The sequence below is a fragment of the Sphaerodactylus townsendi genome, linkage group LG17 (assembly GCF_021028975.2).
Source record: "Sphaerodactylus townsendi isolate TG3544 linkage group LG17, MPM_Stown_v2.3, whole genome shotgun sequence".
NCBI lineage: Eukaryota > Metazoa > Chordata > Lepidosauria > Squamata > Sphaerodactylidae > Sphaerodactylus > Sphaerodactylus townsendi.
Window position 1 is genome coordinate 22,890,418 of NC_059441.1, and position 24,839 is coordinate 22,915,256.

At 45.6% G+C, this 24,839-nt stretch overlaps 1 protein-coding gene across 1 annotated transcript in view; it reads right to left on the reverse strand.

Annotated features, from left to right (window-relative positions):
• Positions 1 to 242: 242 nt before the first annotated feature.
• The window catches only part of LOC125424419 (NT-3 growth factor receptor-like), a 259,041-nt gene continuing 234,444 nt past the window's right edge, over positions 243 to 24,839 (reverse strand). Inside the window, 1 exon segment of the mRNA XM_048481646.1 lies at positions 243 to 736. Within this exon segment, the coding sequence (XP_048337603.1) occupies positions 615 to 736 (122 nt within the window). The 3' untranslated portion in view covers positions 243 to 614.

The window sequence follows — 24,839 nt, forward strand, 5'->3', positions numbered from 1 at the left end:
CTGATAAGGGAGCGCTGCCTTGATTCTTACCAAGAAACTTCCATCTGTGAAGGCATCTCCCGTGCTTTCCTCTTGGTGCATCTCCCTTGGCTTAGAGATGGAAGGCAGGAGACCTCATTGGAATGTCGAGGTGTCGCCAGGAGGACTCCAAGTGGAGATGTCGGAATGGTTGGTTTGGTTGGGTTTTTTTTAAAATGCAAAAGTGGGTGGCTCCTTTTAGATCCTTTTAATCTTTTTTTTAAAGTCTCTCATGTGTCGCTCAAGTGTTGTTCTTTATGCGCCTTTGCAGAAGACCAGTGACCAACAGAGGAAAAGAACACAGTGACCGATAAAAGGGAAAAGAACAACCCTGTGAGCTGGTGACGGGGGAAAAAAGAAATGAGAAACCCCTTGGTCCTTGCAGCATGGTGCGGACTTTGGTCCAGTCCTGCAAGACCGTGGCTTAGATCCATACATAGACCCATCCCACTGCGTCCCAGATTTCTCAGGGGGCACAGCCAACACACTTGATATCAGAACAAGGAACCTTTAAAGGAGGTTTTGGATTTTTTTTTGTCTTTTCCCAGGTTGTATTTTATTTGTTTCTTTTGCTCTTTTTTTTGCACTGATTTTTTTTAAAAGCCATGACGTCCTTTGCTGAAATACACATTGACGTCCTCGACATAAATGCCATGGTGGCTAAGTGGGTTGGAATGTCCGGGAAGGGTTATTGGATTCAACATAATTTCTCTGAAACCTAAAAACGGACAGAGGAAAAACAAAAACAGAAGAGAGAAAAAAGAACATAAAAAATAAACAGGGGGAAAAAACGCCCCACCAAAGAGGTCAAAACTAGAAAAGAACAGAGAGATAGTTGACATACATATAAATATTTTAAAGGGGAAAAAAACAAAGGGGTAAGTCAGCTGACTGGCTGCACTTGGGATTTGTTCATTCCTGTCTCTAAATTGGTACCTTTCCCTTCTATCGAACTAAAAAGAAAGAAAAAACTAAGGGCATCATCCATTTTATTTAAAACCCATTGTTTAAGATTACAGATCTGAATAAAAACTGCATACATCTGCATATGCACAAAGCAATCGGTTAAGGGTGGCAAGACTCATTTTTAGATACTGTACATAAGATGGTCCCTCATTTTAGAAGAGGCATTCCCCCTCGAGTGAGACAGAAGGGGACATGCCTCTTTTAAGAGGTGCTAACCATTTACAGTTTGCATAAGCTTTGGCACTGGCATTATTTTAAATGGTTTGGCCTGATTAAGTAAACTTTCCTATGTCCTTTCTGAGGGGGACAGACCCCCTATGAATCAATGGCATGTCGAGCCACATCTTGTGTCCTGTTGCGGACCTACCATGTTTCCCCGAAAATAAGACAGTGTCTTATATTAATTTTTGCTCCCAAAGATGTGCTATGTCTTATTTTCAGGGGATGTCTTATTTTTCCGCTCCACAGCTGCATGCTCTGGTGTTCTGTTCGACGGGCATGTTTCCAAACAAAAACTTTGCTATGGCTTACTTTCGGGGGATGTTTTATATTTAGCACTTCAGCAAAACCTCTACTGCGTCTTATTCTCAGGGGATGTCTTATTTTTGGAGAAACAGGGTAGTGAGAGCATGAGATCATTCATGCTTCTTCGCCAAATCTACAGTAAAGACTCCTTCAGCGAGTTAGGGCATCCTGCAGATCTTTTCAACTAGGTCAGCTTTCTGAGGGACAGGCAGGGACAAATATAGAGAGAGAATTTACAAGGTAGTAACTCTGATTAGGATTGGACTGGGAGCTACAAATCTGGAAGCCATCAACTGAAACCCCCCTTCTGCCATAGAGCCTATTCAGCCTACTCTTTGACCCCTTCCGCATGTGCTGAATGCACTTTCAATCCACTTTCACAATTGTTTGCAAGTGGATTTTGCGATTCCGCCCAGTAAAATCCAGCTGCAAAGTGCATTGAAAGGGGATTGAAAGTGCATTAGTCTGCCTGTGCAGAAGGCATTTTTGTCTCAACTGCACATCTGGGAGTGGCAACCAGGGACCGGGCTTTTACAGTGGTGGCCTGGCCCCTTGAATCTCAACTCTCTCTTTTTTTTGCCATCAAGTCACATTTGACTTATGGCAACCCCTATTGGGGTTTTCAAGGCAAGAGATGCTCAGAGGTGGTTTGTCAATGCCTGCCTTTGTATCATAACCCTGTTATCTTTTGGAGGTCACTCATCCAAATACGGACTAGGGCTTACAATACTGACCAAATACTGACCAGAGCCAGCGTGATGTAGTGGTTAAGAGCAGGTGCACTCTATTCTGGAGAACCGGGTTTGATTCCCCGCTCTGCCACTTGAGCTGTGGAGGCTTAGCTGGGAAACCAGATTAGCTTGTGCACTCCAACACATGCCAGCTGGGTGACCTTGGGCTAGTCACAGTTCTTTGGAGCTCTCTCAGTCCTACCCACTTCACAGGGTGTTTGTTGGGGGGGGGAGGAGGGAAAGGAGATTGTAAGCCCCTTTGAGTCTCCTTACAGGAGAGAAAGGGGGATATAAATCCAAACTCCTCCTCCTCCTCCTCCTCCTCCTCCTCCTCCTCTTCTTTTTCTTCTTCTGAGATCTGAGGAGAACAACCTGGCCTGGGGCTATCCAAGTGAGGGTGTGAACCACAGTATGGCCAAAGTGATTTTACAATAAATCCAAAATAATTCGACTGCTACCATTACCTGTGCTTCATAGGAAGATAAATCAAGGAGCAGCTACATTCCATTTAGTTTTGAGAGGCTTATACAAAGTTCAGTCTATCTTGGTGGGCCAATACACCATCTATGTAAAAAAAAACCCATCTTGAATAACTTTCCTGGCTATACTGAGAGCATGCTCACACATCAGGGTGCAAATGTTTTTCTGCACTTCCGGCATGTGTAGTACCAATGTTAAACTAACATTGTCTAGAGTTAGACAGTACTTTCTAACATTAAAAGAAGAAGAGTTTGGATTCAAATCCCGCCTTTCTGTCCTGTAAGGAGACTCAAGGGGACTTACAAACTCCTTTCCCTTCTCCCCACAACAGACACCTTGTGAGATAGGTGAGACTGAGAGTGTTCTGAGAGAACTGTGACTAGCTCGAGATACTCCAGCAGGTTTCATGTGGAGGACTGGGAAATCAAACCTGATTCTCCAGATTAGAGTCCACGTGCTTTTAACCTCTATATCATGCCAGCTCTTGCTTAGAGTTTGGAAGTCTATCACTGAAGCAGCAAAAGGCTTTGGATAACACTTTTGTAGGCCATTGCTATTCCTAACAACAACTAAATGAAACCTCCATGTTCAAAGGCAGTATACCACTGGAAACTTAAGACCAGGAACTACTGGCCAGAAGCCTCCATTCTGAGCTCTCCAAAGGCAACTATTGGCGGCTATTGGATAAAGAATATGTGGACAGATAGTCCTTTTATCTGATCAAGCATGGCTTTGGTACGTTCAGAGAAATGGCGCTTTTATTAAATTCATCATTTGGTTGCTTTGTGCTTTGCATTAACCACACTCAACAGTGCAAAAACACAGCTTCTCATGTGTGAAAATTCTCTGGCCCAATACACCCTGCATCATGCCCTAGACTCAATTTCCCATCGTATGGATCAGAAACCAAGAGGGCCACTGTGAAGCTTGTTGTCGTCAGCAGGACAGAATGTCATCTTGAAACCAGACTTTGGCATAAGTGAACTCACAGGGTCTTCTGGGAATGGGTTCAAGAAGAACTGTTTTTCAGGTGCCTGCACGTCTGACACCTAGCAATTTAAGTTTAAAGACTCCTAATATAAAGGCACAGGGGCTGAACTGGTAATTTCTAATAACTCCCCCCCCCCCCGCCCCATGTTATTCGGCAGGGTCCCACTTCCTCCAGAGCAGCACTTTGAGATCAGGGGTCTTCCAGTGGAGGGGATAGGCAGGAATAGTCCATTCTGGCACAGGAAAATTTAGTGTGGATCCAACTCATGATTCAGAACACCATCATTTTGAACTATGTGAAAGGCCCTTGAAGAAACCTCAACTTGGTCACAAGATTCCTTCCTTCTGCAAACAGCAATCCAGTTGTTTCGAGACTGGCATAAACCAAAGTTTGCCATTACATCCAAAATGGATGTAAAAAGTTAACGGTTTTGCTCAGCCAGCAAATTAACAACTCCAGGGTGAAATATTGGACCAAACGTTGCTTTAATATGGTTGAAAGTAGTTTAACCTATATAATGCATGTATGGTTCTTAATTGTTGAGTACTGATTGTTTAGTTGTTTTTAATCTTATAACTTATGTTGGACACCGCCCTGAGCCCTTTGGGGGAGGGCGGTATACAAAGTAAACAATCAAACAAACAAATAGATAAATAATGCTTCTTGAGCTGCAGAAAACAAAGTGGTGGGATTCTATCATTCAAAAATTGCTTTGTTTGCGTTTAAATTTTGAAACACTATTAATGATGAAACCAAGGAAAATATTAACCCAAATAAGAATATGTCTTTTGGACCAGGAACAGCAATGGCTGTATAGTATGCAAACTGATCCTGTTCACCATTATATCATGGAATTACTATTAAACCGGGTCATACAGCACATTATCTTAGTTTTCTGATTGACCCTAAAAAGAGATGAGTTTTTACTGGTGCCAGGTGCAATGTTTTCCCTCAGCTGTGCACTACGGTAACAAAACACTATATTCTGATAGAGTTTCTAATGCATGTAAAATAACTGTTGATACTTTGGAATATATTTGATTTGATTGTCCAAAGTATGACGTGCTTAGGCAAGTCTATTTTTTATTAGCCAAACCTATCTGTAATATAAAGTGAAGAATGGTACAAATACTTAATTGTAATGATTTTTGAGTTCTACAAAGTATTGCACTTTTTTTGGTGTCAGTTTAGAGAAGTTCTTATATTCTTTTTAACAAGTATGCCTAATAAAGGTTAACAGACTGACTCCAAGGTGCAACAAACCAAGAATGGGAATCTCAGCTTGTAGGCTAAGGGCTAGTGGTAGATTGGCAATTTGGATGCAATAGAAAATAATAATTTTCAAGACACCACTGATTAGATTGCAGCATGCAAGAGGAAAAAGTAGCAATCCCATGTTTTCTTCAAAGGTCATCCACACATCACTAAACCACGGTTTGGCATCTTGCCTGAATCCAGCCAAAGATTTCGTTGAGACCAAAGTGGGGTTTTTTTTTGGGGGGGGGGGTCATTTGTTAGTCTGATCAGCATTTGTTTCAAAGGGGGGGGGAAGGGGGAAGAGAAGGGAATTTTCTACACGGCATCTGAAGGGTAAGGCCCAAAGCTATCCAAACCATAATGAAAATCTGAGTCAGAAAATTGGCAAGCGAGTTGGGCAAGGAAGGGGGCCATTCCCACTTGCCTTTTCTGCCCAATGTTGGTGGCAACGTTCACAAGAATCATGAGAGACAGACAGAGAGAGAAAGGAGAGACATGGATATGGTTTGACAGTTGCTGATGGAGACAAAGGGTTTTGGTTGGTTCATGTTTCATGATACAAAACCCGAACCAAGGTGAGGTGGCCAGAGGAGACAGACTGGAAGGATAAGTGGATAAGTGAAATGATGCTGCTTATTACAGAGTTGAGTACATTAGTAATTCCCTTCCTCTTTTCTCCACTTCCCCTGCCTTTCCAACACGTTTTCCTTCTTCCTTTCCCAAAGATCTACCACATACTATCATCTGCTTCAGGAAAAGCAACATTTCAGCCGTTTCTTCCCCATCAAAAGACACACGACTAAGTTGCCATTCCGAAAACACTTGGGTGGCGCATGAAATATCTTCAGATTGACAAAATCAACATCGGTCAGATTCAGAAGGCAGAATACTACGCCGATACGTTACAATGTCCCAGGCCTCTGGGTGGGGCTCAAAATTAAAATGAAAGTCCAGCAACCAGTTAAACAACTGGCAGCTGTGATAGTAAGTGAAAAATAATAATAATTGTAGAGAGTTGGGAAAGGAAATGGCAAACCACTGCCTAAACACGGTCTGACTAGTAAACATTGGGCTGTGATGTCACCCCACAGGTGAGTAATGGCCCGGTGCTTGCACAGAGATTACCTTTACCTTTACCTACTGTCTCTGGATGTGGAGTTTCCCTTTAATCACTATGAACCATTGATGTAACTCTCTTCAATGAATCTAATTCCCTCTTCAAACTATCCCTGCTCCTAGCCATCCCTATACTCACCAGGACAGTGAATCCCACAATTTAATCACTCACCGAAGAAAGAAATATTTCCTTTCATCCATCCTGAGAGTCTACCACTCATCAACTTTGTTGGGCAACCAGGAGTTCAAACGTTATGGGAGAGGGGGAAAAAACCCATTTGATCTGCCAAATGTGTAATTTTATAAACCTCTATCAAGTTCCTTCTTAGTTGTATCTTTTTAGAAACTAAAAAACCTCAGCCTCTTTAGCCCTTCCTCATACAGCAGGGTTCCCCCTTCCCCACATCTTGATAGCTCTTGTCGGTTCTTTGTCCAGATCTATCCACACTATTCTAAGACCCCTTCCCCACATGCAGAATAATGCACTTTCAATGCGCTTTACAGCTGTGTGGAATAGCACAATCCACTTACAAACAATTGTGAAAGTGGATTGAAAGTGTATTATTCTGCATGTGTGGAAGGGGCCTAAATGCAGCCACATCCTAGATGTGTACAAGGGCAATCAATCTAAACAAATCCCTGTTTGCTAAGGCACCGTGAGATATGCCAGTTATGCATTTGTGGCCTGCTCCACAATAAGTGTACATTCCCGTCTTGTAAGATCCTTGGTTGTGCAGACATTTTCCCCTCTCCCCAAATCACTGTGCCACAGATTCAAGAATCCCTGCAGTTTTTGAAAGTGGATAAAGTGTGTCTTTCCCCCTGCCTATGCAGGGAAAGTGAAGGAGATTGCCATGCATTACTCTCAGTTTTCTCACTCCTCAATGCCTCTCTCCTGGTTTTCTCATTCCCCCCACACAACAGCACTTCTGACATTGCGGTTCTTTTTTATTTTCTTGTGGCTTGGCTACTGATGATTCAATAGATTGATGAAACTGACATGGTCTATTGAATTATCTATGGACCAAAGACTCTGTGCCCCCAAAACCTTTCCAGATGGAGGCTGCATGAAAAGGAAAAGAAGCAGGCACTGAGCAAAATGGTGGATTGGATTGGTGCTGCTGGGGACAATATGAAGCAGGAGACTTCTCTTATAAATGGAAAACCACGGGGAAACCCTACTGCAAAGGACACAGCTGTTCTACAAGCAGTAAGTGCACAAAAGTCCACAGACACCATGACCAAGTTGAGTTTGGTTGAGTTCAGAGAGAGGAGAAGAAGAGTACTGGATTTATACCCCACTTTTCTCAATCCTGAGGAGTCTCAAAGCAGCTTACAAACTCCTTCCCTTCCTTTCCCCTCAAGGCAGTTGGGGCTGAGAGAATTCTGACCAAACAGTGACTAGCCCAAAGTCACCTGGCAGGTTTCATGTGGAGGAGCAGGAAAACAAATCCAGTTCACCAGATCACAATCTGTCGCTCATGGGGAGGAATGGGGAATCAAACCTGGTTCTCCAGACTAGAGTCCACTGCTTTTAAACACTACGCCATGCTGGACCAGGGAGAACGTCCAAACATGACAAGAAATTGTGCTTATGCCTGATCACAAATTAATGTTACCTTGTTGTGATGTCTGAATGACATTTGTTTTGTTATTCCATTTACGCCCCACTTTTTCACCAACAAAGACCCAAAGCAGCTTGCATGTCTCTTCTCTTTATTTTATCCTCACGGCAACCCTGTAAGGTAGGTTAGAGTTAGGTCATGTGACTGGCCGAAGGTCATTCAGGGAGCTTCCATGACAAAGTGGAGATTCCGGCCTGGGTCTCCCAGATCCTAGCCTGATATTCTAACCAGTACAAAAAGCTGGCTCTTATTTATGTAGGAAGTAGCTCTAAAGTTGTACTAGAAAATCCATGAAAGACCCAGTGGGATTCAGTAGTTAAGAGCGGTGGACTCTAATCTGGAGAATTAGGTTTGATTCCCCATTCATCCACATGAGTGGGGGATTCTTAACTGGTGAACTGGATTTGTTACCCCGCTCCTACACGTGAAGTCTGCTGGGTGACCTTGGGCTAGTCATAGTTCTTTGGGAATGCTCTCAATTTCATCTACATCACAATGTGTCTGTTGTGGAGTCAGGAAGGGAAGGAGGTTGTAAGCTGCTTTGAGACTTCTTACAGTTGAGAAAAGTGGGGTATAAATCCAACACACACACACACACACAGGCCCCTTCTGTACATGCAGGATAATACACTTTCAATCCACTTTCAATGCACTTTGCAGCTGTGTGGAATAGCAAAATCCACTTGCAAACCATTGTGAATGTGGATTGAAAGTGCATTATTCTGAATGTGCGGAAGGGGACGAAGATCCCCATGTCAACTGAGCATCTTCAGATTGTAGACGGAAAGTCTAATCCCCCCCCCCCGATATAACCCCCCTATAAAAAGTGTGATGATTGTTCTACCATGGTAGCTGACTCTCAAATGGCTTCTCCATATGTGCAATTTACCGGTGATATGAAGTGATGGTATGACTATGTACAAACCAGTCCAGACAATCACCTTCGGTAATCCTGATTTATCAGGTGTAAAGTACAGGAATGGGAGAGACACAAGGAGATGAATACAATTTCCCTGAGAAGAGGCTGATCTTCACAGATTTCTGCATTCAGGATGTGGGATCCTGGAAAGTTGGAATCATTAAGCGTCTGATTCCTTCACCTATTAGAACCCTGCTGCTTCTCTGCTAAACATGAACCATTTCTCTACGAGCCAGTGACATAACTTTGTTTTCCCTGGAACGTTTCTTTATCAATGGAGCCATTCCAAAACTCTAAACATTGCAGCCCGATAGAACAATGGGGGCACATGTCCAAGAATTTACTAACTGTTCTCCTTCAACTGCCCTATGTGAAGACTCCGAGGAAACTGGAGAGGAAGAAATTTTTTTTTTAGCAGAATGAGGGGAAAATAAAATTTCAGAATGAATAAAGACCCACTCAAACCTGAACAGCGGCAGTGGTAAATTCATGGCTCTGTGCCCAAGTGTTATGACCCTAAAGTGTTCTTCTGAGGGGATGTGAGAGAGATTTCTTCCCAGAATGCACTGAGGTTTCCACTCAAGATCCTTGAAGCATTGTCAAATCAGTTGATATTTTCAGCTTTGTGTTTCAGTTCAAGCTAGCCAGGGAATGTATAGAAAGGCTCCGATTCCACAAGTTATTTAAGCAGCAATGTATTTGTCCATCCAGAAAAAGAATGGATCTCATTCCTAGACAACATGATGAGAAAACCATTTAGAACTTGGGAATCCCAGGTGCTCCATTCCCACTGACAGTGTTCTTGCTCAATAACTAGAGATTTGCTGTGAAACAGATTGAAACGAGGAGATTACCGGTATATTCCCTATCCCTTGACCTGGTAGCCCAAATCTCATCAGATCTTGGAAGCTAAGCAGTATCGTCATCTCTAGTTAGTACTAGGACGGAAGACCACCAAGGAAGTCCAGAGTTGCTCCACAGAGGCAAGGCAATGGCCAACCACTTCTGAATGTCTCTTGCTTTCAAAACCTCATGAAGGGTCTCCATAAATCAGTTGTGACTTGACAACATTTTCCACAACCTTTCCAGCCCAGCCCAGCCCAGCCCAGCCCAGCCCAGCCCAGCCCAGCCCAGCCCAGCCCAATCTCATTATTCTCAGAAGCTCAGCGGGGTCAACTCTGGTTAGATGGGATTCCACCAAGGAAGTTCACGGTTGCTCCACAAAGGCAGGCACACCACCTCTGAACATCTCTGGCCTTGAACACCACATGGGATCATCGTAAGTCAATTGCAACCTGATAGAATGTTCCATGACCACTACTTTGCTGGTCCCACCACTGAACCGCAACCTCATCTGCCCCTTGTGCATTATCAGTCTTTTCTTCCTGGAGTGACTGGAGGGCCTGAAGCTGCAGGTATTATGTCACTGGATGTGCCCAACCATTTGCCTCTCTGTTGGTTTCATAGACAGTCCAAACTAAGATGGATGCCAAATCTTAACTTTGGACTTTGACATTAAAATAGGGGCCTCTGCCTGCCATATTCCTCTCCAGCCCATTCTGCTAATCAACTATGCATAACAGCAAACACTGCCCTTCCTGAAGCGGTTGCTGTTGCAACCTGGATAACAAAAGCTACAATCTTGGGCCCCTTCCATACATGCAGAACAATGCACTTTCATAAGAACATAAGAGCCTGCTGGATCAGACCAGAGTCCATATAGTCCAGCACTCTGCGACTCGCAGTGGCCCACCAGATGCCTTTGGGAGCTCACATGCAGGATGTGAAAGCAATGGCCTTTTGCTGCTGTTGCTCCTGAGCACCTGGTCTGTTAAGGCATTTGCAATCTCAGATCAAGGAGGATCGAGATTGAGAACCACAGACCGACTTCTCCTCCATAAATCTGTCCAAGCCCCTTTTAAACCTGGGCTGTTTCTGCACGGCCCCCTCGCGCCCCCACGCCGGCAGGAGTTCCGTCGGCGTGGGGGCGGGAGCCTGCTCGCACGCAAGCGTGCGAGCAGGCAACGGGGAGGCCAGCAGAAGGCAGGCCGGCTCCGCACGGAGCCGCCTCTGCGCCCTCCCCCGCCCCACTTACTGTGTCTTCCTCGTCGCCTGCGGGGCGTCGCAGCCCCGCCCACGCTGCCCTCCGACCCCTGGAGGCCGTGGTGGAGGACAGTGTGGGGCGGGGAGCTGCTACTTCCGCGAGGCGAATTTGGCTGGAAGACACTTAAAATGGGGCGAAAGGAGAAAGGCGATCTTCCCTCGGCTGGCTGGGTTCGCGCAGCATCATCGCGGAAGGAAGGCGATCCTCCCTCAACAACAACCCTTTAAAGGGTTGTTGTTTCAGGGCGGCTTCGACCGCCCGCCCTGGGGGGGAGGGAAGGCAGGCGATCCAGGTCGCCCGCTGCTTTCTGCGTTGCAGCTTAGCTGAGCCTGTCTTGGCTGATCAGTGAGCCTGAAACCTTTTTTGGCGCCCCCAGGCCGTTGTAAACGGGCCGTGCAGATACGGCCCTGGATAGGTTAATGGCCATCACCAGCCAATCCAATCATCATTTTTCCTATCTTACCGTACTTGGAATTGAATTGGCAGCATATTCCAAACACTAATCATGCGTTGCGTGAAGAAATGTTTCCTTTTATTAATCCTAATTCTCCCCCTGCAGCATTTTCAATGTATGCCCCCTAGTTTTAGCATTGTGAGAAAGAGAGAAAAATTTCTCTGTCAACATTTTCTACCCCATGCATAATAAGTGGATTGACAACGCATTATTCTGCATGTGCAGAAGGGACTTTGGAAAAGCCACATCTGCCCTCTAGATCACAAAGGGTCTGCAAGGACTAATCTCCCTCAACACAATCAGCTTTCCTGAGTCCTTTCTTCCCTAGCCAATCCAATCATCATTTTTCATATCTTACCGTAATTGGAATTGAATTGGAATTGAAAGAAAGGCTCTGGGTTGTAATTCCATCAATTCTGTCAAAAACAGAGGTAATGAAATGACATGGGGGGAAGTGTCAGTCATGAAGAGTGGAACGGAAGGAGTTTATAGGCCACCTTCAGACTCCTTATGGGAGAGAAAGGGGGGTATAAATCCAAACTCTCCTCTTCTTCTAACTCCTAGACGTTTTGGTCTTCTCTCTTTGCCCTAGCAGGACCCTCGGCTTGCTGCGCAGGCAGATTTCAGTTCCATCCACTAACTTGAACAAAATTCTTGGACACAACCTATTTTCAAGCAGCCAAGAGATGGATGGATGGAACATGGAGGACATTGTGGGAGTGAGTTACGCAGAACCGCTAGAACAGCAAGACCACCCCAATTGCAATCCAGGAACAGCTTTCTGCTAAAGAATGCCAATAAATAAACACCAAACCAACAGTGGTGTGTTTGTTAATCAGCTGTTCCATTATCACTTGGGCAGACAGCTCTCTAATGGACACACACTGGGTCGCCGCCTGAGCCATGCGCATGCTGCTCCTTTGATTGATTCGCTGTCAAGATCCTCAAGCAAGTGAGAGATGAAGTGATATTTCTTCAGGAAGCATTTGGGGGTGGGGACACTGATGCTTGCCCTTAGCTAGCAGCTGCAGGAAAAGCCTGGCCTCAAAATTAAGTTTGTAATGCTGGAGTCTGCATGAACATCTGGAGCAGTTCTCAACCTTCCTAATGCCATGACCCTTTAATACAGTTCCTCATGTTGTGGTGACCCCAACCCTAACATTTATCCATTTTACACATGGAGAACACTGATGCAGAGAGTCATAGGTCCAAGGGTTGCGACCCCCAGGTTGAGAACCATTGATCTGGAGGGTCAGAGTTGGACACCCCTACTCTGAGGTGATGGTAGTCTTGAACCCAGAATTCTGGAAGCCAGGTTCTTGAACGTCCTTGTCCTTTTTCCCCGCTGTCACTAACTGCAAGCCAGTGAATCAATCTGAGCCTGAAGTGAGTCACACTGCCACCCGAACAAGTGGCCACTCCAGGAACTACAACTGTAGCCAGCACTAGAATGTGAGAGTGGCTATAATCCCTCCCTCAGTTCTTCAGATCTAGTAATGTTTTCATGGTGGAAGATTCTAGCTCTGCCCTGCCAGCGTGGTGTAGTGGTTAAGAGCAGGTGCACTCTAATCTGGGGAACTGGGTTTGATTCCACGCTTGGGTGAACCAGATTAGCTTGTGCACTCCAACACATGCCAACTGGGTGACCTTGGACTAGTCACAGTTCTTAGGAGTGCTCTCAGCCCCACCCACCTCACAGGGTGTTTGTTGTGGTGGGGGGAAGGGAAAGGCGATTGAAAGTCCTTGCAGGAGAGAAAGGGGGAATATAAATCCAACTCTCCTCCTCCTTGGTGCTGTTGCTGCTGTGGACTTGACCCCTCACCCGTCTTTTACATCTTGCTCTATTGACTGCTGTACTGGACACCTTCCAGCTTGTCTATGACTACACACCTTCCTACAATTCTCAGGAACTCCAGTTGCTGCTTTGGAATTAATCTCTGCCCTGACCCTATCCTGTTTTTGGCCCTGATATTTCAGCTTCCTGTCTAGGGAGCAGTTCAGGCAGATTCAGATCTGGCTGACCCAAACAACTCCTGACAATAATGAGAAACCATGTGTTGACCTGTATGCAGAATCCTATAGCTGGCATGAGACCAGAGCTCCGTGGCAAAAATATGTACTTTGCATGCAGGAAGTCTTCAGTTCAATTCCGAGCATCTCCAACAAAAAAGAACTCAGAGATTTCCCAGTTTTCTTTTTAAAAAATGTATTAGGATGGAGGGAAATCTCTGGCTGAGATCCCAAAGGACCGTTGCCAGTTAGAGCTGTGCATTCTGACCCAGGCGCTCCTCTTACTCATCCCAAGGCATCTTCCTACATTCATCACTGAAATATTCAGATCAGTGAATCACTACCTGTTTGGTTAGTTGTTGATGAAGGCAAGATTTGCTTCATTTGTAGGCTACTTCTTCTCGGTGGAAACCTGAGCTGTGTTTTATCCTCACAACAAACCTGCATGTTACAGTGATGGGTAAACTTGCACACACGCGCACGCACACATGTAAATAATTTCTGGCCTATCAATTATAAGCATTCTCTGCTAATAGCAGAAATGTGTATTCTTCCATGCCCAAGAATTCTGAACGGGCTCATAAGGGCTGGCCATATGCCACATTGCTGCTTGGCATAATTGTTCAGAGCAGTGAACTCCAGTCTGGAGAACCAGGTTTGATTCCCTGCTCCTTCAGACTGCACAATCTGGTAAACATTTTAAAAAGCTAAACCCGGCAAGCCCTCCATGCCGAATTCCAACCTGCCTCAGCTCCTTTCACTCTTCTCCCCCTTTATGTCTTTTGTAAAATGAGATTTGCATTGATTGACACGAAAATCAGACAGCAGCATACGCAACGTGACCTCCCATAATTGAATTAGGCCATTACGGCCCTACTATGGGCATACAGAGTGTTTGGACTCTGAGCAGGAGGAGAATTGTTTGAAAGCAGCAATTGCAGAAAGAGGGAAGAGAGAGAGAGAAAGAACAGAGCAGGAAGTTTTAAAAAGGACAATGCTCCTGACAATGAGTTTCAGCATAGCTCGGAAGACAGAAAATGTATTTGCCTAAGCATTTTAACCATCCCGAAATGACTCTGGCCCCTTCCGCACATGCAGAATAATGTATTTTCAATCCACTTCCACAATTGTCTGCAAGTGGATTTTGCTATTCTGCACAGTAAAATCCAGCTGCAAAGTGCATTGAAAGTGGATTGAAAGTGCATTATTCTGCATGTGTGGAAGGGGCCTCTGTCTCACTTTTGGGACTGGTGCAGTGCCTCAGACCCTATCTAAGGCAGATGAATTAGAGTTTGCCTCTTGTTGAGAGTTTAAACTAAAGGAGGCCTTGCTGACTGGTAAATAGGAACTGCTGAGTCTCCATTGGGCTAGGGACGTGCTTCAATATTTCATCCCCACCACTTAATCTAAATAAGCCTGTTTCTGTTTTGCTTTCCTTTTGTGCAAACTGAACACACGATTCTTCAGTTTGGGGCTTAAGTGTAAGTCTTCACGCGTAACATGGGATTTGGGTGAAATGTTCAGTATTATGTATGCTTATTCATCACACAAATCAACAACATATATTGTATGTAGAAGTTGCATATATAGTTGTGCAACACACACGCAGGATACAAAGAAGTTGACACAATCAATGGTGGGAAATGAGAACACTAACAAAAGTGAAAAGAGGAAAAACAAAGAAATTGATTATGGAAAGTAACTCAACCTTGCCTTGTTACAGGGGACTGTGAGGACAAGCTGCTTGCAACATTTCCAGCCTACAAATGCTTCAATTTCTCTGTGGAGTTCCACATGCTTCCCCCCCTTTCAGTTGGTTCCAGAAATGCTTCCAACAAGCTTTTGATTTTTAAAACACTTTTGCTGTGATGTTTTCCCTGGAAACATTTCTGAGCTAGCCTCCCTTGCAGGGTGATCATCAGTGGTGGGATCCACAAATTTTAGTAACAGGTTCCCATGGTGGTGGGATTCAAACTGTGGCGTAGTGCCAATGGGGCTGGGCGGGAAAATCCGGGGGCGTGGCCGGGCATTCCGGGGGCAGGGCATTCCTGGGCAGGGCTGTGGCAAGGACGCAGCCGCTGCGCCGGTCCTTGGGCGGGAAATGAATGCATGCAGGCGCAGGCTGCCACGCATGCCGGTGCACCTCCTGCTAGACTGCTTCAAGTTCTGCGCGCTACTGCTGAGAGAAGGGGCGTACCTAGGGCAAAAATCTCGTGGCAAAATCACCAATTAGTAACCCCTTCTCAGCACACACAAATAATTAGTAACCTACTCTCAGGAACCTGTGAGAACCTGCTGGATCCCACCTCTGGTGATCATACTGAAATGTTATCCATGCCCCGCTCCTTTTCAAGTGGTTGGTCAACCTCCCCTTCAGTGCTTGATTCCCCCTTTTTCTGTCTTTCGCCACAGTTTTACCCCCTCCTCTTACTTTCTGTGTTCTCATAGCATTAGTGATGCAATTAATAATTGTTATAGGGCATGTACAGAAAAAAGAGAGAGAGGGAGGGAGGGAGGGAGGGAGGAGAGATGGTGGTCAGAAAACAATGGCCCCTTCTGCACATGCAGAATAATGCACTTTCAGTCTACTTCCACATTGGTTTGCAAGTGGATTTTGCTATTCTGCACAGTAAAATCCAGCTGCAAAGTGGATTGAAAGTGGATTGAAAGTGAAGTATTCTGCATGTTCAGAAGGGGGCCCAAATCCAGCTGCAAAGTGGATTGAAAGTGGATTGAAAGTGAAGTATTCTGCATGTTCAGAAGGGGGCCCAAATCCAGCTGCAAAGTGGATTGAAAGTGGATTGAAAGTGAAGTATTCTGCATGTTCAGAAGGGGCCCAAATCCAGCTGCAAAGTGGATTGAAAGTGGATTGAAAGTGAAGTATTCTGCATGTTCAGAAGGGGCCTATGTTCAAAGCTGGGGCGTGTGGTTTATATTGTGATGTTTTTAGTATGATACTGTACACCGCCCACAATAAAACATCAGAGAAAATGATGGGGTAGAAAATACCTTTGAAATGGGATAAGTGCAGTGTGCAGAAAAAACCTAGGAAGCAATACTACATTGAAGGTTGACTGTTGGCCAGGCACAATTGAGCTCTTTTCTCAGCAGCTACTCAGCAGGCCAGTGGAGACCAGTGGGATTCCTGGGAAACTACAGTAATTCTGAACCCTGCAGGGATGTCACAGTTTTAAGAACCTAAAGAGCCCCAATGGGTTGGCCACAAGGAACAAGAAGCACAGAGGTCCTCCATTCTAGTTCTGGTGACTCTTGGAACCTCCTCCCCCTCCTGAGAATAAGCCTCCAAATGTGAGTCTCAGGACCGAAATCCCCGAGAACTGGCAATGCTAGCCTCTGGCACCTCCTGCTCAAAGACCGCAAAGTTTGGGAAAGATTTCTTCACAAAACCACAAAGAGTTGTTAAAAGTACTAAACTATCGGTCTGCCTCTGTGTGAGGTATTTTTTTTTTTTGGAACTGATTTAAGGAACTGAGCGAGACTTCTGTTTCTCCCAAGGGGAAGTGGGGAAGAGCATATATAACTATCTAAATAGTGGCTTTACATACTACTATGTTTTCCTGAAGAACAGATTCAGAAGTCTGATTTCTCTGAGGAATGGAGTTCTTTTCCAAAGCTTTTTCAAAATTAAACTTGGCTTCAGGCCTGCCAAAGTAGACTCCTAACTCTGGCAAGATCTCTTCCCTCTTGACTAGGACACTAGTTTGAATCCTGAGCAGACAAAGGGAACGGGATCTTGCAAACTATAGGCCCCTTCCATACATGCAGAATAATGCACTTTCAATCCACTTTCAATGCACTTTGTAGCTAGATTTTAATGCGCAGAACAGCAAAATCCACTTGCAAACAATTGTGAAAGTGGATTGAAAGTGCATCATTCTGCATGTGCGGAAGGCCATATTGGTGTGAATAAGATGACAACAAAAGAAGATGAAACTGAGATGAGGATTCTGACGTATCAGTTGATGGTAAAACATCATATATTGAAAGCAGCTATTGAGAGGCACCAGAGTTCATAACAAAGTTATACCAAATCTGGATTGGTATATTGAAAATTCTCAAGGGACTGTGGGAATTGGAGTTCTGTTAAAGAAACAAGGAGGATATTGTATTGTCAAAGGCTTTCACGGCTGGAATCACTGGGGTGTTGTGTGGTTTCCAGGGTGTATGGCTGTAATCTAGTAGCATCAGGAGAAAATGCTACTAGAACACGGCCATGCAACCCAGAAACCACACAACACCCCAAGAAGGATATTGTCACAAGATTTCTTAGACTTTCTCAAAAGAAGAAGTGGCCGGGTTTTATAATGTCATAATCTCATATCCATGGTGGGAGGCAGCATGGTATAGCATTTCAGCAGATCTCAGAAGCTAAGCAGTGTCAGAACTTGGAAGGGATATCACCGAGGAAGGCCCTGCAGAGGAAAGCAATGGAAAACCACCTCTGCTTCTCTTGCCTTAAAAAACCCCTTGTTAGAATTGCCAGAAGATGGCTGTGGCTTGATGACACTTTAGAAGAGGAAGAGTTTGGATTTGTACCCCACCTTTCTCTCCTGTAAGGAGACTCAAGGAGGCTAACAAATTCCTTTCCCAGAGAGCTCCAAAGAACGGTGACTACCTCAAGGTCACCAAGCAGGAATATAGGAGTGTGGAAACACATTTAATGGCAAGCTTATGGCAAATTTATGGCAAAGTTACAAAAACTCTTATACAGAGGTGGGATCCAGCAGGTTCTCACCAGTTCCCGAGAGTGGGTTACTAATTATTTGTGTGTGCCAAGAGGGGGTTATTAATTGGGTCCGCTTTTCCATCTCCATGCCCTCACCTCCCCGAGAGGCATCCTGCCTTTGAACGTGAAGGTTCCATATAGCAATTGCGACTAATAATGTCACTCCCTGAACTGGGTTAATCCCTTTCAGGTACTGCAATTCATTGATTCTCAGCCTTTCGTACCTTTTATCTCACCAGTCTCTATCAAAGAACCTGTGTGTCTCACCATTGCTGTGTTCAGATTTGTGAGTTGGGGCTTTTTCTATAATGTGATGATGATTTAGAAATGACCTGGTGCAAAAAAAATTGCCAGAGAATTAGCGTGGTGGGGTGGCTGCCCATGGGGGGGCATCCAACTCAGGTTTTGCCCAGGGCTCAGGTTTGCCTAGGTACGCCTCTGCCCCCTTTGCTGAGGGGGGTCTGGCGAGGGAACCTGTTACTAAAATTTTTGGATCCCACCACTCCTCTTATACCCTGACTGGGCTGGCCCAGGCTAGCCTGATCTTGCCAGATCTCACTAAGCAGGGTTGGTTCTGGTTACTACTTGGATGGGAGACCACCAAAGAATTCCAGAGTTGCTATGTGGAGGTGGGGAACCTGAAAAGACCTGGGAATCTGCTAGTGAGCAGATCTCTTCATCACAGCTGAACACAGGAATTAAGACCACCAAGTGTATACAAAGTCTAAGCTGCATTTGATCCCCCCCCCCTCTAATTAAGATGTTGGAGATCAATAATGTATTAATGAGGGTGTCACAACCACCCAGCCCAGGAACACAGACTCTAAAACAGCCTCCTCTTCCTTTTGTGATGAGACGCACATCAACCTTTCGCTTTCTCTGACACTTTCTTGGCACCGGTGTCTCCATTAGAATTTAGAGCTTATCATTTTCAGAGTGGGTAGAAGCTCCCGTCTCCTCAAGCTCCCATCCCAAAGGATGATGGGGAGGAAGAAGTAAAAAGTACATAAGATAGCAAAAGGTGATGGGCGGTGGGGGTATTGGGAGAGATTTACAAGCTGGATCAAGGTTTGAGACGCAAAGTCTGGGGAACAAGCGGTGGAAGGGAAAAAATAGCTCGCAAAACTGAAGTCTCTGCAAAGTTCCAAGACAGCTCCATTAATTAAAGAGGCCTGGCTGCATTGGCTGGGAACAGTTGGAACATGTTAAGAAGAAGAAGAGTTTGGATTTATATCCCACCTTTCTCTCCTGTAAGGAGACTCAAGGTGGCTTACAAGCTCCTTTTCCTTCCTCTCCCCACAACAGACACCTTGTGAGGTAGGTGGGACTGAGAGAGTTGTGAGAGAACTGTGACTACGCCAAGGTGCGGAAACACATCTGGTTCACCAGATAAGCCTCTGCCACTCAGGTGGAGGAGTGGGGAATCAAATCCAGTTCTCCAGATTAGAATCCACTTGCTCTTAACCACTACACCACGCTGGCCCTCTTAAACAGAGGGGCATCAAACGTTCATAACCACTAGGCAACAAAGCTGTCCAACAAATGGCTTTCGGGGCACAATGATTCAGTGCCGACCAGTGACCCAAGACTGTATTTGTTCTCCTTTTCCTTTTTTTGCCTTCGAGTCACAGCGGACTTATGGCGCCCCCTAGGGCTCCCAAGGCAAGAAACGTTTGGAGGTGGTTTGCCATCGCCTGCCTCCCGGTCACATTCCTGATATTCTTGGTGGTCTGCCATCCAAATGCATCGCTTATTGGACATCCCGTCCTATTGATTGCATGGATTTGCACCATTTGATCCGCCTGAAATCTCAGTGAAAAAGGTGGACTATAAACAATGGGGACAAAACTATAAATACATTTAAAAGGCTTGGGGGGGGGGGAGGGGGGAAAATAGCAAATGCAAACAATATCTTCTCCCACACAAATTTCCCAGAGCAAACAGAGTGATTGAATGGCGCATTAGCGTCCTTTCTTTCCCCCGCAACATATCCGTATCCCCAAATGCATCAGCACTTTCCATCCCCGGAATCTGTGATTGCCCCTAGCAGAGGAAGAGCTGGAGAAGATCATTAATAGTCCTTGACACCAAAGATCCAATGTATTGGGAAAGCGCTGCAATTACTTAGACACCGGTCTCTGTATTATTCATAAAGGCCCATATCTATTAAGAGGATATTATTTATGCCACTACAGGGAAATGTAATAAATAAGGCAATAAAAGCTCTCTTCCCCAAGCAGGCCTAGAAAGGAAAAGAAAAAATAAAAGAGTCGATCATAATTTCTCTTTTTGGATGGTGAGAAGTCTCACCGAGTCACAGCAATTCAGTCGCTCAAGGGGACACCAAAGGGAAAAAAGGAAGGGAACACAGTCGCAGAATTTGTTGGGTTTGTTTGGCTCAGCCCATCACTGATTACCATGATAGGACTCGCAATAATGGGTTTAAATTATGGATGGAAAAGTACTGCCTGGATGTTAGATTTTTTTTAAAAAAAGAGTGAGAGTAGTTCAGCCGTGGAATCAGCTGCCTAGGGAGGTGCTGAGTTCCCCTTAACTGACAATCCTCAAACAGCAGTTGGACGAACACTGGTCGGGATGCTTTAGGCTGATCCTGAATTGAGCAGAGGGTTGAACTAGATGGCCTTTATGCAGAGGCAAACCGGGGGGAAATGGTGCCCGGGGCAGGAACTGCTCAGGGAGCCCCTCCCCACCATCCCACACGCCCCACTTACCTTAGCCAGCGGAGGAGAGCGGCAGTGGTCCTGGGCAGCCTGGCCGGGCTGAGGGGCACCCAGTAGGCCCCCAGCAGGCTTCCAGAAGGAGCAGCTGAACCTGGAGCCTGCTGCAGGCTGCTTCTCAGGCTGCTCCTTCAGCCGGTGGAGGCTGGGCCAGGAGCCTGCCATGGGCCGTTCCTTGGTCTGGCCCTGCCAGTTTACCCAGGACTGCTGCTGCCCTCCTCCGCCAGCTGAAGGAGCAGCCTTGCAAGGTCAGGCCGAGGGGCGGCCCAGACGTGATCTAATGGGTGGCGCCCGGGGCCATGTTCCTCTGGCAGATACGCCACTGCCCTTATGGCCCCTTACATATGATTGTATAATAGCGTAAAGTTCACGGTGTCTTCTGGTCTTGGCACAATAACACACAGTAGGGAAGACAAAAGGCACAATAACACACTTGGGAAAGGCACGACAATGCACAGCTGGAAAGACTAAAGGGTCAGTCATAAACACAAAATGGCCAGCTGCTTCCTGCTGAGTCAGCTAATGGGTTCATCATGATCAGCACTGTTGACTCCAGAGGCGTAGGGAGGGAAAATGGCATCTGGGGCAAAACCTGCTCCCCGTGTCACCCCATGTCCCGCTTACCAGGCAGTGGTCCTGGGCAGCCTGGCAGGGCTGAGGGGCCCCTGGTGGTGGCCCTGCCAGGCTGCTCGTTCAGCCAGGCCCAGGGGGGAAGGAGGGGCATGGGGGGCAGAAAATGTGACATGTACAGTGGCCGCCTGGGGCATTTGTCCCCAGGCGACCCTGTGGAAGGTCTGCCTCTGGTGTACTCTGACTGTCAACAGCTCTCCTCAGAGAGAATTATTTTGCAACACCTAATCCCTGACCTTTTTAACTGGAGATGCTGGGGATCGAACCTGGGACCTTCTCCATGCAAAACAGATTGCTTGTAGGGACAAGCCTTCTCCTTGTAGGGACAACCTTGCCAACCTTTCATGCCCCACAATTCCCCTCCAAAAACACCTCCTCCGTATAACGTGATGATAATTAATCACTGGTGGTTTTTGAGAAAACAGTCTAGACTGTTGGGAGCAGCAGTGGCGTAGTGGCTAAGAGCAGGTGCACTCTGATCTGGAGGAACCGGGTTTGATTCTCCGCTCTGCCGCTTGAGTGGTGGAGGCTTATCTGGGGAATTCAGGTTAGCCTGTACACTCCCACACACGCCAGCTGGGTGACCTTGGGCTAGTCACAGCTTCTCGGAGCTCTCTCACCCACCCACCTCACAGGGTGTTTGTTATGAGGGGGGAAGGGCAAGGAGATTGTAAGCCCCTTTGAGTCTCCTACAGGAGAGAAAGGGGGATATAAATCCAAACTCCCTCTTCTAGACAAATCCATGCATTTTTTAAAAGCTGTTAGCTGCAATCCTTAAATGTACAGAGGCAGCTTACCTCAGATGGAGTGTAGGACAAATAGCAGTGGTGGCTACAATCTTGCTGTGCCTGTGAGCAGCTGGCTGGGTGATGCTGGAAACAGAATGGTGAACCAGAAAGGCAAGTCTTGTGTTCTTAATCAGTCACAATAGATGCAGACTGGACTCAAGGAGTCATTCTCAGGCTAAGGTTTTAGGCTCAAGGCAGCAGTTTTCTATGATAAGGACAGATCTTATTGTTTCCTAGGATCACTTACACTTTGCCGACTAGATAGCTGCAGTACCAGCTTTCTCCACCCACAGTGGTGGCAGTGAAGAGCAGCAGAGAACAGCACTCCCCTTCTCCTCAGCAACCTTCCCTAGTGGCAAAGTGTGCGATACTGCTAATGCCACTCATATCAGATCTCATAGCTACTGCCCCCCCTCCCCACCCCAGCAGCCATTCCAAGTAGCACCAATTTCCACTCCTCTCCCTTTCTACCTGCTCAGGTGGAGTTTGTCCATTCCCTGGGGATGCTTCCTCCAACTCTTGATAGCCCACATAAATTACTGAGCAGTGATGTAAAATGACTGATACTTTTAATACAAGGGGCCCGTCATTTATTTATTATCTGGCAACGGACTCTGGAGGCTGCGGATGGATGTGTTATAAATCAGGCCACATTCCTGGCTATTAAAAATTCATCCAATTCATAATGTAGGATGCTAGTAATTTCTTTATTAGTCTTGAGTGTGTGGGTTTCCTCTCCTTCTTTCTGCACTTTGCAGCCATCTACCATATATACTTGCATATAAGTCAGCTTTTTCAGCACATTTTTGTGCTGAAAAAGCCCCCCTCGACTTATATGCGAGTGAGGAGTATTTTTAAAAAATATTTTAGGGTTTTTACTTTGTGGGCCGCCAGGGGGTGCAGCTTTTAGGCTAGCGGCACCACAAGTTCAGGGATTTTTCAAGAGTCTCTTCTGATGATACCACCCAAGTTTGGTAAAGTTTGGTTCAGGGTTTCCCAAAGGGAGTGCCCCATCCCCCACTGTTTCCAATGGGAGCTAATAGTAGATGGGGCTACATTTTGAGGGTCCATAACTTTGGATCCCTTGAACCAAACTTCGCTAAACCTGGGTGGTATCACTTGCTGATAATCTCTTGCTGATAATCTCTTGCTGATACCAGTCAGGTTTGGACCCCCATCTACTATTAGCTTCCATTGGAAACAACGGGGGATGGGAGCACCCCCTTTGGGGATCCATAACCAAACTTCACCAAACCTGGCTGGTATCATCAGGAGGGTCTCCTAAAGATACTCTGAAATGTTGGTACTGCTAATATAAACATTCCTCCCCTGACCAAAAATCCAGTTTTGAAGGATTTTAACTTGTGTTTTAGCTTGGTTGCTGATTGAGCTAAGGTTTTTGTACTTTTAAAGATATTGTTGAGACCATATTGTTTTTATTGACCCTCTTTTCCACTTACAGAGCTAGTTTACTGTTTTTCTTTGAAATAAATATTCAAAAACATTTAACCTACTGATGCCTCAATTAATGTAATTTTATTGGTATCTATTTTTATTTTTGAAATTTACCAGTAGCTGCTGCATTTCCCACCCTCGACTTATACGCAAGTAAATAGGTTTTCCCAGTTTTTTGTGGTAAAATTAGGTGCCTCAACTTATATGCGGGTCGACTTATATGCGGGTATATACACGAGTATGTACGGTACTCTTTTCCCTTTACTTACCTGTTCAATGAAGATCCACAAAATTCCCCCAGGGTATGAAAAATTGAAGAGGAAAAGCTCTCCAAGGGAAGTGTACACAGACCATGTACACAGTTTAAAAGGGTGTTCAATTTTCTCCCTCTGTATAGGTGAGTGCTCCCTAGAACACACTATACATTAGGAGTCTCCAACATGATATCACCAACTGCTTTTACAAAGCAGGCAGAGTCAGGTGCCCAGCAAGACTTCTGATTGGACATTGGAGATTCAGTTGGCTGTGAAGGGTTTTTTTAAAAAAAAAATTGACAGGAGATAGCATAAAGATCTTCAGCATGTGACTGGAGTTAAACAGTGGCAGCCATCTTGAAGCTAGCTCTGCCTTCCATGGCAGCCATTTTGTGGCTGCGCCCACCAAGTTCTGTCAGGCTTTTAAAAAGTTGGGGATCTCTGTTAAACATCTACCTATACCAGGAGATGATCAGTACTGATGGTGAAGAGGTTCTTCAGTGCAATTAGACCGCCATTATCGATTTCTTCATAGAGGGTCTTTCAGTACTATATATTATGTTGAGATCCCTTTTTCTCCTTTATGGAACTTATATATATACATAGGGTCTTGAGGAGACTTCCCATGCAGGCATTGACCATACCCTAACACATACTATTCTGTCTCAACACGATTTCTGTTTATGTGCCCTCTATCAATACCCCTGGAAAGGTTCCAAGGATCTTCCAAGCAGCCACTCACATACACCTTGACAGCAGTGCCAGTAGGTGGGAAAGCTGAATTCAAGGCCTGTGCCACAACAATATCAAATCTAGAAGGAGGAGGAGTTTGTATTCCCCTTTCTCTCTTGTAAGGAGACTCAAAGGGGCTTACACTCCTCCCTACCCTTACAACAAAAACCCTGTGTGTGGGGCCGAGAGAGCTCCAAAGAACTGTGACTAGCCCAAGGTTCACCAGATAAGCCTCCACAGCTGAAGAGGCAGAGCAGGGAATCAAACTTGGTCCTCCAGATTAGAGTGCACCTGCTTTT